The sequence below is a fragment of the Coloeus monedula genome (assembly GCF_965178545.1).
Source record: "Coloeus monedula genome assembly, chromosome: 1".
Classification (NCBI taxonomy): Eukaryota; Metazoa; Chordata; class Aves; order Passeriformes; family Corvidae; genus Coloeus; species Coloeus monedula.
In genome coordinates, this window is record NC_138781.1 from 24,393,132 (window position 1) to 24,407,618 (window position 14,487).

At 45.8% G+C, this 14,487-nt stretch overlaps 2 protein-coding genes across 3 annotated transcripts in view; both read left to right on the plus strand.

Annotated features, from left to right (window-relative positions):
• Window positions 1-2,134: 2,134 nt before the first annotated feature.
• On the plus strand, window positions 2,135-5,844 carry LOC309575591 (guanine nucleotide-binding protein G(I)/G(S)/G(O) subunit gamma-11). 2 transcript variants are annotated; one of them, XM_082286161.1, is made up of 3 exons: window positions 2,135-2,295; window positions 2,424-2,527; window positions 5,411-5,844. In XM_082286161.1, the coding sequence occupies exons 2-3, from the start codon at window positions 2,432-2,434 to the stop codon at window positions 5,534-5,536; spliced, it is 222 nt and encodes a 73-aa protein (XP_082142287.1). In that variant the 5' UTR covers window positions 2,135-2,295; window positions 2,424-2,431; the 3' UTR covers window positions 5,537-5,844. The 2 variants fall into 2 exon arrangements, with proteins under 2 accessions (XP_082142287.1, XP_082142288.1); XM_082286162.1 differs by lacking the exon at window positions 2,135-2,295 and having other exon boundaries at window positions 2,321-2,527.
• Window positions 5,845-5,936: 92 nt separating this feature from the next.
• Window positions 5,937-14,487, plus strand: part of LOC309575897 (putative acyl-CoA dehydrogenase 6) — an 82,874-nt gene continuing 74,323 nt past the window's right edge. The window contains exon 1 of the mRNA XM_082286767.1: window positions 5,937-6,090. Within this exon, the coding sequence (XP_082142893.1) occupies window positions 5,968-6,090 (123 nt within the window). The 5' untranslated portion in view covers window positions 5,937-5,967. The remainder of the gene's footprint in view (window positions 6,091-14,487) is intronic.

A 14,487-nucleotide genomic window follows, 5' to 3' on the forward strand; every position in this document is an offset into this window, starting at 1 on the left:
CTGTAAGGAGGAGGAACTTCAGAGCATCCTGATTATTTGAACTGACTTTCTCTCCACGGGTTCTCCGCTTTCCTTATGTTGTGGAGGATTACAACCTAGTTTTCTGACATCATTTTATTTTTCATAAAGGCAAGAAAGGAGCAAATCTAATCCCTACCCCACCTATGTGACTTCTGAAAGGATATGAATGGTACCTCTTTCCATTGTTTTTCAGAACTGTGCCTTTTTTCAGAATCTCCAGTAGCTAAAGGATAAGTGGGCGCTTTAGTGACAAGAAAATAAACCCTGGTGCAGCTTGAGTCATCATGATGGGATATATCTGCCGTGCTTTAGAATCTTATAGCTACAACTGTTACTAACAGGTGTCCTCATTTTTAGGGCTTTTGCTCAGCTTATTAGGCAGAGCAGCTGTATTAAATCTTATGTCCCTCCAGAAGGAAAGAACAAACAAAACAACCACATACTTTTTCTATTTCCAAAAGAAAACAAAAAGTAATCTTTCTAATATTGGGAAACAAAAGTGATTTTATTATGTTGTTTTTTAATATGATGTCCTCGACTGATGTCCTTTAGTTTACATCACATTTTTTGGAATTGCAAAGAAAGTAATTGAAATACTGCTTTAAACAATAGCAGCAAAGTGAACTGTATAATGCAAACACCATTTTCAGTATTTTCCATTTCCTCTGTGAACAGACACTTATAAATCAAAGTCTGAGTTAAACCCACCTATCCATCAATGCTGCTATTCAGCTTCTCCTTTGCTATAACTTAGATCAGGTAAATATCTGTAAAAATATATGAACCACAATAAAAGTTTACACAGCAAGTGATAGAAAGCCCATTTGTGACTGCCATCTGCAGAGCTAGTCATGTCAGCAGACAGGTCAGTGAAGGCTTTCCATTACAGAGCTATGGATACCAAGTTCTTCCCACCCTAACCATATCAGTAGTGTGCCAGAGCCCACTTTCAGCTCACTCCTGCACCTGCCACCACCACATCACATGCTCTCTGCCTCTTCACACCACAGTGTTTCTGCTCCCACCAACAGCCGGGGCTCCTCTGAGTCTCTGGCCAGCCAGTTCCTTCCATCTGTTTTGACTGGCCCAGGACCAGCAGCTGGTAGGGTTTGGGAATGCAGCTGTCAGTGTAGGTTATGAGAATGTAGAAAGTGCCTACCAACAGCTGGGGAGGGGGAGATTGTAGCCAGAGGGAGAGGAAGAGAAACTGATTTTAGTGAACTGGCTAAAGTAAAATGAATACAAACCCCAAGAGCACTACAGGAGCAGTGCTGGAGAAGATGTAAATCTTACATGCTGCTGATAGCTGCTTACATCTGGTGAGTAGGGAGAGGAGGAGAAAGGAGCTATGTTCAGTCTCAGGGGTCCTGAATTCTGCTTCCACTGCTATTGTACAAAAGCAGCTGCTAGGATGAGAGATGCTAGGTGCTGTACGAACATGCATGGAGGGGCCACTCTGTTCCTAAAAGCATAGAATCCTTTTTGGGATCTAGATGTCAAAACTATGCAACCACAGGAGAAGAATTTCCTAACTCCTTGCATCTTCTGAATGCATCACTTCCCTTTCATTGAGTAGTCCACCTCAACACCTGTCATAACTCCATGTGTCCAGAGACCCTTTGTGCTAACCAGGCACAATAACCCTCTTACACAGAGTTGCAATTCTGCTTTGCAGACAAACCTACCAAAAAGTTGCTATGTGTGGCATTGTCGGGCTGGCCGCCTGCTGGGGCACTTGACATGGGAGTGGTTCCTTCCCCTCTCTACTTGGTCCACACAGTTGTTATGCACAAGTAGTTGTAATGCACAAGTATTCAGGAATGTACCCATGCACACCACCTGCTTCTGCCTTAGCCGCTGGGCAGAAGAACACAGAGCCCAAGGATGCTGGTGGCATAGAGCATGAGTCATTTCTATGGCCGAGAGTTGCGTGAGGAGAAGGTGCTGGGGGGAAAGATCTCACTGCTGGGCCAGAAGCTCCAGCCGAGCTCGCTGCTCTTGCCCCGCACTGGTGTTGTAGAGGATGAGGCCGGGGAGGTCAGCACAGGAGGGTTTTCCCGCTCCCAGCTCCTGCTGGGACGGCCGGACCTCCCTGTGCAGGCAGGACCCGTGTCAACGCCCCGGCAGCGGGGCCGGGCCGAGCGGCGGGCTCTAATCCGGTTAGGGGGGATTAGCGTGCAGGTTTAAAGGCCGGAGCGGCGCGGGCCAGGGGTGCAGGCGCGCCGGAGAGGAAGCGGCCGCCACCGAGCAGCGGGGCAACTCGGCCGGCAGCGTGTGAGTGAGCCCGGGGGCGGGCCGGGGGCGGCCGTCCCACAGCCCCGCCACCGCCCGGGGGCTCCGGCCCCGGCGCCCTCGCTGCCCAGACGTAACCTTTTGTCCTTACTCCCTGCGCGCTTCGATAGTGTAGACGATGCCAGCCATCAACATCGAGGACCTGAGCGAGAAGGACAAACTGAAAATGGAAGTGGAGCAGCTCCGGAAAGAAGTCAAGCTGGAAAGGCAGCCGGTGAGCGGGCGCGGAGAAGGGGCCTGAAGCTGCCCGGCGGGCGGCGGGGCTGGGTGCGGAGCGGGGAGCAGCCCGTTCCTCCCCGGGCGGCGGTGCGGGGGCTCGGGAGGCGGCCCCGGGCACGTCGCGGGGGAGCCGCTCGTCCGTAGAGCCCCGGCTGTTTTGGGACGCCCGCGGTTTGCACCGACGGCTCCTGCCACCGCTTTGGGTCAGGGGCCCGGGACGGCGCTGTTGGCACAGCACCGCTAACACCCCGTAGGAGCGCCGGTCCTTCTCGGGGGTGAATGGGGAGCCGGGGGGAAGGAGCGCATCACCCCTGGGATAGAGCGCCCCGAGGGGCTGGCAGGGCCCTGCCCGCCGCGGCTGTTCCCGGTGGATTTGGCATCCCTTAACTTCCCCTCCCTGTGTGTCCCTGGCGCCCAAGGCCGGCACAAGGCAGCCTTGCCAGGCGAGGGAGGAGCACGTCGCGTTCTGTTCCCCTCTTCTGTAGGCAGAACGCACTGGGACGTGCTGGTGCTAGGGGAGGGGTGGTCCTACCTTGGGAAGCCAGGGGAGCCCTGTCACGGCTTTACACCCTGCCCTGGCCCGTAGCTGGGTCTCGGCCGCCCGCGCCCCCGCCCCGCTTCCCGTGCTGTGCAGTGCCCGGGCGGAGGGCAGGACCCAAAGGACCGCCCGTGCCGAGCCGTGATCCACCCAGCCTTGAGCCATAGAAACATTTAGACATTTGCACTGATTGTTCCTTTCCACGAGTACTTTCCCGTTAAAGGTTTATGGTTTTCTACGTTTTCTATAGATGAAAGATGTGAAGAACTGATCTTGCTCCACGATGAAACTAATATTCTTTTTTCTCAGTTTTTTTCTTTTTTTTTCTTTAATTCTGCATGCAAGCAGAAGCAAACTGCACGTAAATAAATGCTTCTAGTTAGGACAAAAAATACATTTATATGTGGGAATCAGTAGCATTAGTCATGTTGATTACGCTGCAGTCTAGGTGTTCAGCCCAGAAAATAAGAATGCCGGAGTTACGTTTTAGGTGTGAGTTAGGTATCAGTGGTTGTAGATGTTGTGGTATAGTCTAAAGCTCCATCAGTACTGAGGGCTCAACATCCGACTAGTCTAGATATCTATATAATCTCTCAGAGAGTTCTCAGACAACTGAAATACACTCTGCAAGATGTAAAGTTTTCAAAATAATAATAATTTTAAATACTTGTCTACATCTTTGGAATAAACCAAAACCCTGATCACTTTAGGAAAATGGATTTTTTTCAATTTTCCTGTAGTAAAGCACACACAGCATGCTCAATTTCACCAGTGCATTGTAACAGAAGCTTCACTGTGAGAATGAAATCTGTGCTGTAATTGCCACAGTCCCCTGGGACCTGTATGGGTGTTACAGAAACAGGGAAATGCAGAAACCATATTACTGTTGGTACCAAAAGTAAAAACTTCAGCCAAAGTTTTCTTGACCCCCACTTGCACCTTTACAGAATAAAAAGGAAGTGTCCTTTGGAATGAATAAAAATTTCTAAATGTGTATTTAAGCAAGCTTTTTTTCTTATAAGTGAAAATTATCCTGGCAGTGCTGGCTGAAGGAAAACTACCCCTGATCCTGCATATACTTTGGCATGCAACTTTGCTATGGTGCAAGTTGCTCCAATTTGAATGAACAAAGTTTGCAATGCACAGAAGAACAAGACGTGTAAGGGGATTTGTAGGCCCAGCTTCTTATTTGCTCTATGGCAGCTAGATCTTATTTTATGCACTGTTTAACTGGGAATTAACTCTGTTCTTTCTGATGGCTTAAAGCCTAGTTTTGCACAGGCCATGCTCTGTTGTCTGTGATACAACAGGTATTTGTTGGTTCTCTTGTTGTAGTTTTACCTTTGAAATAAAGTATAATTAACAGAGGAGGCAAGGGGCCTTAAATTAGATATACTAATCATCTAGTGGCCTGGCCAACAGCTGGTTCCTGCTGCTGACTCTGCACAGCTGTGCTGCTGCAGGGACTGCGGGTAAGAAGGGAGGAGGTAGGAACAGAGCAGGAGGCTATCTTCCAGTATGTCAGGTATTCGAGCATCAAAGGACAGTTTCTGCTGACACGGAGCAAGAGATGTGTGTGCACAAGGAGCCTCAGGAGCCCCAGACATTCACTTGTGCACACTCAGACTCCACAGACATCCTTTACCGCATGCGCTGCATGTGCTCCTGTGTCAGTGAACAGAAATTAACACACCTCTTCTCCATAGGTGGGTTCTGTGCAGGTTTACCTACATCAGTGCTAGTTTCCTTTGAATGCCATGGGAAGTGTTATGGTCTCTCATAACACAATAGGCCCTTTTATTAACCATAGCTTGAAATAACCCCTGGTAACAAGCAAACAAATTGTCTTTCCTAGTTAGGCTCTTATTCAAGGTGCATCATTGCTATACCAGAACTGCAAAGTAAGAATTTGCATTACCACTGAAAAATCATTGTTGAATGTTTTGTTTGTGAAAAACACATAAAGTCATAAACACTTTGAATTCAAAGTTACTGACCTTGAAACTATTGACCATAAGTCACGCTGCTGCTGAGGGAGAGCATGATCCACAGCTTAATAAAACTAGATTGGTTAATTATGAAGAACATACGTTTAACTATGCAGGAACTGCTGTGCGGAGTGGCGTTTACATTCTCAGAGATAACGAACATGTTCTGTGCGTATTGGGATGTGAAAAGAGAGGAAGGAAGCTGAGTCTGCATGTGCTTAGTGCTCTGTGGCCAGATATTTTATGCTTGGCGGAGAGGCGAATGAGAGAGAATGTAAATTCACGGGTTTCCTCCTCTGATGTACATTCCCCACGGCCGTAACGCAACCACTTCTCTGTCCTTTCCCTCGAGGTGTCCAAGTGCTCCGAAGAGATCAAGAACTACATCGAGGAGCGGTCGGGCGAGGACCCGCTGGTGAAGGGGGTTCCCGAGGACAAGAACCCCTTCAAGGAGAAGGGAGGCTGTGTCATCGCTTAGGAGAAGGGACCCCGCGCCTGCCCCCGGAGCAGACATTCCTCCTGTACCCCTAGGGCGTCACTAGCGTGTCCCCACCGCCGCCGGTCCGTGTCGAACGAGCACAGGAGCGGATTTCTTTTTATTTTCTATTTCTCCTTACAAAAATACAGAAACCCGCGCGAAAGCTGCCGAGCCCCGCGCCGGCCGCTGGGCAGGGCCGGCTGTGTCCCGCTCCCCGGCGTGGCCGGCCCCTGTCGCTGCGCGGGGCCCTATCGCCACCCGCTTGTCGGTCGCTTCATGGCTGTTCGTTGGCATTAAAGAAAACCTGCCCGTAACCCGAGAGCTGCCGTGACTTGCTGCGGGGGCGAGAGTAGCGGGAGGAGGGACGAGACGGGACGGGGCGGGGCAGGGCCTGCCCCGGCCTTTGCTCGGGAGCAGGACCAGCGGCGACCATGGCGCTGCGGGGCGGCGGGCGCTGGGCGCGCCTGGGCTCGGCGCTGCGCGGCCGCAGCTCAGGGCCGCGGGACGCCGGGGGCACCCCGCAGCACCGCGACCTGCGGGAGGCCCTCAGGAAGGTACCGAGAGGGAACGGGGAGCGGCGGGACCGTGGGACACCCGGCCGCACCGCCCCGTGCGGGGAGCGAACCAGGGCAAGGGCAGCGAGCCGACGGAACGGCTCGGGGTGTGCTTAAATAAGTAAACTTCCCTCTGCCAAGGCCAGAAGTGGAACCGTGTGTTCCCTGCCTGTGACGCGCGGGGTGGCAGAGCCCTGCCCTGCGTGTGCTGCCCCGGGCGGAGCGGGGGCTCAGTCCTGCAGAGCAGAGCCCCCGGGCACTGCGCCCGTTCTCCAGGCGCACGGATGGACACATAATGGGAGGCTCCTGCGAAACTAAATCATCAATCAAAAAGAAACGCTTCTGGTAGCGTAGCGTGTAAATTGAATGCCAAATGGCAACCTGCAAGTGACAGTAGGGCCGGCGAACTCTGTGTATTCCCGTCAGCGAGGTCAGTGTCACCTGTAGGACGCCGTGGTACTGTTAAGAGCACCTGCCAAAGCCAGAGAATCAGCCGGTTTGGCTGTAGGGAGCCCTGGTGTGGTGCCCGCTGCGGGGCCGAGCAGCGGTGGGAAAGAGACGTCCACCTTTAAGCTATGAACCACTGAGAAAAGCGCTGGAGTTCAGTACCTGCTGTAGGGGCCAAACAGGATTATTGTGGCCACCAAGTAAGAACAAACATACAATGGGTTCAGAAGAAGGTGATAGGGAATGTAAGGACTTATCTCAGATTGACCTGTAGGCACGTTTCCAAGTTCTAGCTGGTCATGCAGTGCTCTGCTGTAGTTTTTTTTTTAAACAGTATGTTCTGCATTGCCAGATACTGACTTCTTTACATGAGTTTGGAGCAATGCTGTCCTATGTTTCGTGGATGCTTTTAAAAATTACTTGCAGAATCTTATATTTCCCTGGAAAAACTTTTTTTTTTTTCCAAATCTCACCTCTTCTCCAGTTCACTGTGGACAAAAGATAGTGGAGTTACTTCGGAGTCATGTGATGTTTAACTCAGGTTTGTTTTTTCAAGCATTAACTGTCACACTACCAGTGTTAAAATATCCCAAACCCAGTGTAATTAGTCAGGTTTTCTATCACTGAGATCTGGTATCACTGAGCTTTGGGAGAAGTGCATGCATCTTCTGTCTTACAAAAAAGAAACCTGAGCAAGAATGGAAAGAGATTCATGACCTGTCACTTTCTTAGTAAATTAGTTTCATTAGTCTAAATTCCTGGACTCTTTGTGAAGCAGAAATAAGATGCTACAGAAAGAACCAGTAGAAAAAGCTGGAAATGAAGCCTCCTCTCTCACCTGGACTAATAGTGTAGAATTTCGTAGCTAATACCATTGCATCAAATTTGTGCTGATTCTGTCTAGAGAGAGCCTTCATATTTCTGTGTATCTGCAGAGATATCTGCCCAATTAACTTGTTCCCTGGCACACTGCTTTTCATTACCTGCCCAGGGACAACAACTGTATTAATAAAAATCAATAAAAAATAAAAATAATAATAAAAAAATTGGTGTCCTGAAATACAGAGGAAAAGGCCAGACCTTGTGAAGGCAGTGATCTGGAAGATTTTGTAAGTCCTGCTTCTTTGTCATGTATAGATTAAGCCTCACATTGTTTTGTATCTCGAGTATTTGCAGCTGTGTATTTATTGATTCCAGGGGAAGTAGCTGTATTAGTGTCTGCTAGTGCAGTGTTTGCTGCTCAGCTGTGTGACACAATGCTTTTTTGTGCAAAAACTTTCCCCTCCCTTGTTTTTATGCCCCCCATGCCTATTGAAGTGCAGATAACAATATGCTCTACCTTGCTGGATTCAGTGCAGATAATTACATCACTGGCTAAGAGGGAATGTGATGCTACATTTTTCGCAGCCCTGTGATGAATATATTGTAGAATAAATCACAGTAGACAGTATAAAGCTGCTTCTTCGTTGTCCTGTATTTTAAAAAAAATGCTTATGTAGCACTTATTTTAGATTTGATCTGATTTCATACTGAAAAAAAAGAAAAATCACTATTTATGTCAAATCCAGTCTGATGTTGTTCACACAAAGCTTCTAGCAATCAGTGTTTGTTTTGGCTTAAGTTAAGCCTGTGACAATGACTTTAGGATAAATCTCAAAGTCGTTGGGAGAGAATGACCATTCAGTACCTGCAACACATCTTAAGTATACATGTTATGTATTCTGGGGCACCCCTTCCAGTAGCTAAATCCAGACACGAGTACCAGAGAAATCAGAGAAATGAGCAGTGCAATTCCATGAGTGAGAACTGGTTGGTTGGTTTTTTTGTTTGTTTCCATAATTTTTATTTTTTAGTATGTTAAGTTATTGTTCTTTAAATGATCTATAATTTCCCAATTGTTCTGAGCAGGATGAGGAAGAGACTCTTATAATTCTAGGGGGCTGTTTTTAGCACAGGTATTGAAATAATCCTGTGAGTGGTTTCCTTTACAACTTTATAGGTCACCACCCTTCCTCTTGGAGATTGAAAACGTAGCTTTTGCTTAACTTGTTGAACAATGCTTGCAGTACACTGATATCCTACAGCTTGCTTCAGTAATTAGTATAACTGATTTGAAGGAAAGAGATTAAACTTATTCTGTGTGTATATGTTAACAGTATTCATATACGTACAGAACGTATATCTGCTATTTTTTTCTCTGGTGTTAGTAGTAAGAAACTTTGGGAAATGGGGAAATTTGACATATATTTTGCTAGAGTTGCCTGTAACATCAGTGTCATTTAATTTTATGCCCAGTGGTGACTGGGTGTAGTTACACTGTGTTGTGGGTCTGTAGGATGAAAATTTCCCCTGTGACAATGAGACTCCCCAAAAGACAATGCTACTTTATTTGCCACTCTTGGCTTGTATGTCTTGAGTTTCTGTTTAATAATATATGTATTTTTGCGAGCGTTAATGTCTCTTCATATTAGAGCATGCAGGATCTGAATTTAATCTTGACACTTTCTTTAATTTTCTGGTAAAATTTCTATAAATTTTCCATCAAAAAACCTCTTTCTTGACTACCTGCAAAATACTGAAGGGTGACCACTATTAGCATTGGAGCACCTTGGATGGAGTTGGTTTTTTTATCTTTGTAAGAAAACATAAACCCCTCTTATAGAACAACAAAGTAGTAACTTGCTGGTGTTACAAAAAAAATCACTTAAACGTTAGTTTCTCACTAAGTTGGAAGAGAGAAAACACACAGCTGAGTCTAAAAAATACATGACTTGCACCTGTCATTTAAAAACCTAATTTATCATGCACCTGAGTTAAAAGCTTCAGGAAGAAAACAGTTAGATGTGGCACTGGTAAGGCTCACGGATTCTGTACTGGCTGCCCTTCTGTCTAAGGCAAGCAAAGTGTATTCCCAGGTTCTGGGGTATTGCAGTAGCCTTTGTCATCTTGTGTCTTACAGAAACATCACACAAACCTGTAGGGTCTAACTTTCTTGCTGGTGCCAAGAATTTTTGGTAGCAATTTATCAGAGAGGAAATCTTCATGATTGAATTTTGTTGTTATTGGAAGAGGCAGCTGGGATATACCACTGTAATATGAGAGACCATCCAGTACACCTACCAGTGCCCTACCAAGAAGTGCTTTTGAATCAGTGTAGGTGAACAGGAGAGAAAAAAAAAAAATGAGCTTTAGCTTATTCAACCAACCTCTCTAAAAAGCTTTTTCTCATAATAGGAAAAAATGTCACTTTCTGTACAAATGCTCAATTGTGTAGCAAAAGTGCAATAAAGGCAATTTTGTAATCAGTGCTCATATTTGTTATTTGGTGTCAGAGTAGTGCATACATCTGAGATTGCACTTCTTGTGTCCTAACACTGGATTTTTTGCCTGCCCCATATTAATATTAGAACAAATTTCCACTGTATCTAGTTAGACTTTTCAGTGAACAGTTTTTATTAGAACTGTGCCTACTGGATATTTTTGCATCTCAGGTCTAGCTATTATATTGCTTTATCATTGCCACGTTTGATTAGGTAATACAGTTATGCACTTCTGACAACTAAAACTGTGTCTTAATAAGCAGTTTATGACTGAGTAAACACTGGGGTTGATACTGGTTTTGCCTGGCTGTTCAGATGTGATGGTGTAGGCTGCAGTGAGATAAATTGTTTTGTTCCTGCAGGGATGTAACCCAGAGTCAGAAGGAGGACCCAAACCGCAACATCCCAGCCTCTAGTGGACATTACACTGTATCTCAACTCAGCATCTCTGTTTTGGAAAGTATGACTCGAAGGAGCAAAAAAAGATGGTCACTTGCTCAGTTCTGTATCTCTTTCATAACTCAATACAAGTAACCTGGATAACGTTCATAACTCAATGCCAGTAGCCAGATCTCCCAGTCATCCAAAAGGCTTGCCCAGGGTCAGTGCCTAGATTGGCACAGCATCCATTTTTGATCTTGTAGGACTACCCTGGTTTAAAAGCATCTGCCCTCAGATCCTAGGAATAGCTATGCCCTCAGCACTCGCTTTTTCACAGATTTTAGGATCCTCCCTTTTCTGCCATACTCTTGGATAGGGCAGCTGAAGGGGTTCCAGTTGTGAGTGTGCAGGGACTGCCAAGACACTCAGGTCTGCACAGGAAGGATTCGTCTTTGCAACTGTCTTTGGAAAAATAACATAGGGAGGGAGAAGGTGTTGGCTGGGATCATGTGTGTTCCTCCCCAGCTGGAGCTGCCTTCTAGCCATCTCATTCCTCAGGAAATGGTTGAGCAGGGCTCAACTCCAGGGTGGTGGCCTGAACCTTTCATTTTCTTAGTATGGTGATGATGTGTGCCCTCTCTGCTTCAGCAGTGGGGCTCCCAGATGTGCTGGCAGCTGCATGGGGTGGAGAGCAGAACATGCTTCTACACTCACTGGCAGACTTGTAATATTTGAAGCTTTCAGTAAGTGTTGGCAAAAACTTTGTGGTTCATTCAGGGTTTGGATTTTTTGGTTTCCTGAAGTAACAACTGTAGCGAGATGTAGCGAGATAATCAGTATTCAAATTTCTGAACCAGTAATCAGCTTTGCTTTATCCATTAGGTGTGTTGCAAGGAATTGTGTTGCAGTGAAAAGGAAGAAACATGATGATTGAAACAGAAGTGTGTCTAGATACCGACAAATGAATAGACCAGGCAAAATGGCAGAATACTTATAAAGTAAGTGCATGCTTTTTTCCGTGGAAAATCAGGTCTTGTAAAAATAGATGAGTACAGGTATGTTTTATTACACAATGAGAAGCTGCCAACTCTTACATTAGAGAGGGCTTCCTCCACTATTTTTGTCCTCTGAGAGGGGGAAAATTTCATTTAGTAAGTTTGTTCTTGTATTTGGTGATCACTGCGGTCTTTGGTACCCAGGGCAGTAGCAGATTGCAGATTATTTTGTTGCCTATGGCACAGCTTAATTGAAGGTACAAAAAGGAATTGTGGTGCTCTAATTAATCAGTTTTAATTACATATACTTCCCATTGCAGCCTTATATTTTCCAGCTATTAGGAAAATTTTCTGGGGTTTTTCCTTATATAAGCCTCCTGAATATAGGTTTAAGATCCATTGGAAGCTTCTCTGGAAGCTCAGCTCTGGCCACAGCTATGTGCAATAGTATTGCAGAAACCCATGTTCTTTTTTCTTCTCAGTGATAAATTCCGGCTGGCTTGAAGTGTTCTTTTCATCCAGTAGGTTTTTTTCTCTGTGTGGGCTACATCTTGTCCTGCAAGCACCGTGTAGAGTAGTTGACTTCTGCATATGAAATGCGTGTGTGGTGGTTGGGGAGATCAAATGTTTAAAAATCTTAGGTCAAAATTACTTCATTTTTGTTCTTTATTTTAATTATCAGGATATTCTGCTTCTAGGACTTTTTTTCTGCCGCATATTTTTCACAGGGTCATGAAATGAAGGTCTGCTTTTAAACTGAACTTTTTCAGTTCAACCCCACATCATTGTGGAAAATGTTATCTTGGCTTGTTTCCAGACACAGTCTAACGACATCTCAGAGTATGGAAGTTTCCATATCTTCATTGAGGCCCAGCCTCAAATCCCATATGCAAACAGGGCAAATTCTTCATTGACAACTCTTGTAGACAATCTTTTGCCCAGGTGTGTCACATCATATATTTGGCTGGGTAGCCAACTGGCAATATTGAGTAAGAGGTGCATATTGTATCCAAATGCCAAATCTTCTATGTTGTGGGAAAGAGGAGACTTGTCTGTAAGGCACGGAAGTGTTTTGGCGGCATCTGGGACATTCACCACCTTGACAGGACCACTTGCATAGAAGTGAGTCATATTTTACATAGATCTCCTAGGTGAGCTCCTAACTAATAATAATGTATATTTTTATGAGAGGAGTGAGGACTATCCCCTTGTTTCAATTAGTATTAAAAAAAAAAAAACCTAAACCAACCCCCAAAAAATGCAAACAACCCCAAAAAACCCACCCACAAAAAAACAATCCCCAGAAAACAGTCCTGCAAAACTTGCTGAAGACCTTTGCCCTGTGCTGGTGATGCATCCTGAAAGAGGAAGCACTAGGCTGTAACTTTGCTCTCTGGATTACTGCAGACCACAAGCAAACTCATAATACTGGATTTTGCTTGCCAGTAGAAAGTGCACTAAATAACTTTGTATGAGCAGGCAACGTTAACACTGCAGGGAACATTTTCTGGCTGCTGTGTGGTTAAATCATATTTGTTTAATGGTGTTATTTTTAGCCTGTTGTGGTCTTTTAAGTCACATACTCCCTCTGCTTCTGCACCCAATGTCATGTCAGACTGAATGATTGTCTCTTCTGTTGGGGCACTGACTGTGTCAGGTCCAGGCTCGCCACCACCATGCTGGGTGATCCAGGCACATGATCAGCTCCTGGCTTCTGCTCCTAGCATGTGGGGACTGGAAGCACAGAAGTAACTAACTGCCATCCCTCCTGCCAGTGCTAGAGGGACTCCACAGGTGTCGGAGGGGACAGCAGGACATGGTTTTGCCTACTATGTGTCATAGACATTCTCATCAGTGAGCTGCCGTGGCAGAAGCTCAGTCTCTCCACAGACTCTCTAGCAGGTAGCAGCTACAAGGAGCTGACCTGCTTCTCTCATGCAACTGTATTCTCCCTAGTTCTGTCCCGAGTGTGTTTCCACACTTCAGTCTCCTTCCCTGTGCCCTTTCCCTACCTTTCTAAAGAGTATTACTGGGAAAGGATTGTTCATCAAGCTTTATGATGGCTTTGGAAGAGTCTTGAGGGAGTCAAGGAGGGCCATGACCTCCAAGCCCAGGAGTGAGAAGAAATGAGTAATATACTCTGAGAAACTCATTCAGGTGTGCTTGGGATGCATGCCTTGGGGGGACCCAGGTGGAGATCAACATGTGGGAAGTGGGCTGCTGCTCTTTGCATTTAGGACTTTTTTTCTGCCATGTTTTTCACAGGGTCATGAAATGGATATCTGCTTTTAAATTGGACTTTTTCAGTTCAACCCCATATGCTCATGGAAAACATTCCCCAGGCCCTCTTGGGGAGCAGCTGAGAAGACCTGCACAGGCTGCATGTGTGGCCAGTCAGGAGGTTGCCAGTGGGGTCCTGGCTGCCTTGCACCCCTGAGGTGGGTTTTGGTGTCCAAGTTCGGTAGCATCCATGTGTGGCCCACGGGTTTGAACACCTCAGCTTTGCCTTGCATCTTTGTAAAGTGCTACCTTGACCTCAGCACAGTGTTGCTCCAATGCTGAGTTGTCTCATGTGCAGTCATTGCTGCTTGTGGTTTTGATTAAAACTAAAGGAGAAATGTTGTTTTGAAGGCTGTTAATAATTTGCTTTCTTTATCGCTGATAGGAAAGCAAAGGAATCTCTGGTCTGTTACCTCCTATTCAAGTCATTGTTGTGCTAATGTCTAGGTGTAACCACTCAAGAACTGTCATTAGTGGTTTGTTGTTTATTTATTTGCTTCTTACATTAAAGATCCTATTAACTGTCATCTCTGGTTATTATATTAATAGAGTTAAGTTCAATTGCTGTAACTTGATTTAAAGGGAAAAAACATGCTGGTCCTAATATAATATGGAACAGTTATGTCATAAAATCATACAATCATAGAATGGTTTGGGTTGGATAGGACCTTAAAGATCATGTGTTTCCAGCCCCTCTACCATGGGCAGGGATGCTGGTCACTAGATCAGGTTGCTCAAGGCCCCATCCAACCCGACCTTGAACACTTCCAGGGATGAGGCATCCACAACTTCCCTGGGCAGCCTGTTCCAGTGTTTTACCACCGTCTGAGTAAAGAATTTCTTCCTAACATCTAACCTAACCCTGGCCCCACAGACTGCCTTTAATCTTCTTAATACAAAATACCTTTTTCTCAGACATTTTCTCTTGCTTCTCTAGTAAATTAGCCTAATCTCAGCTGAGGTATAACTCACAG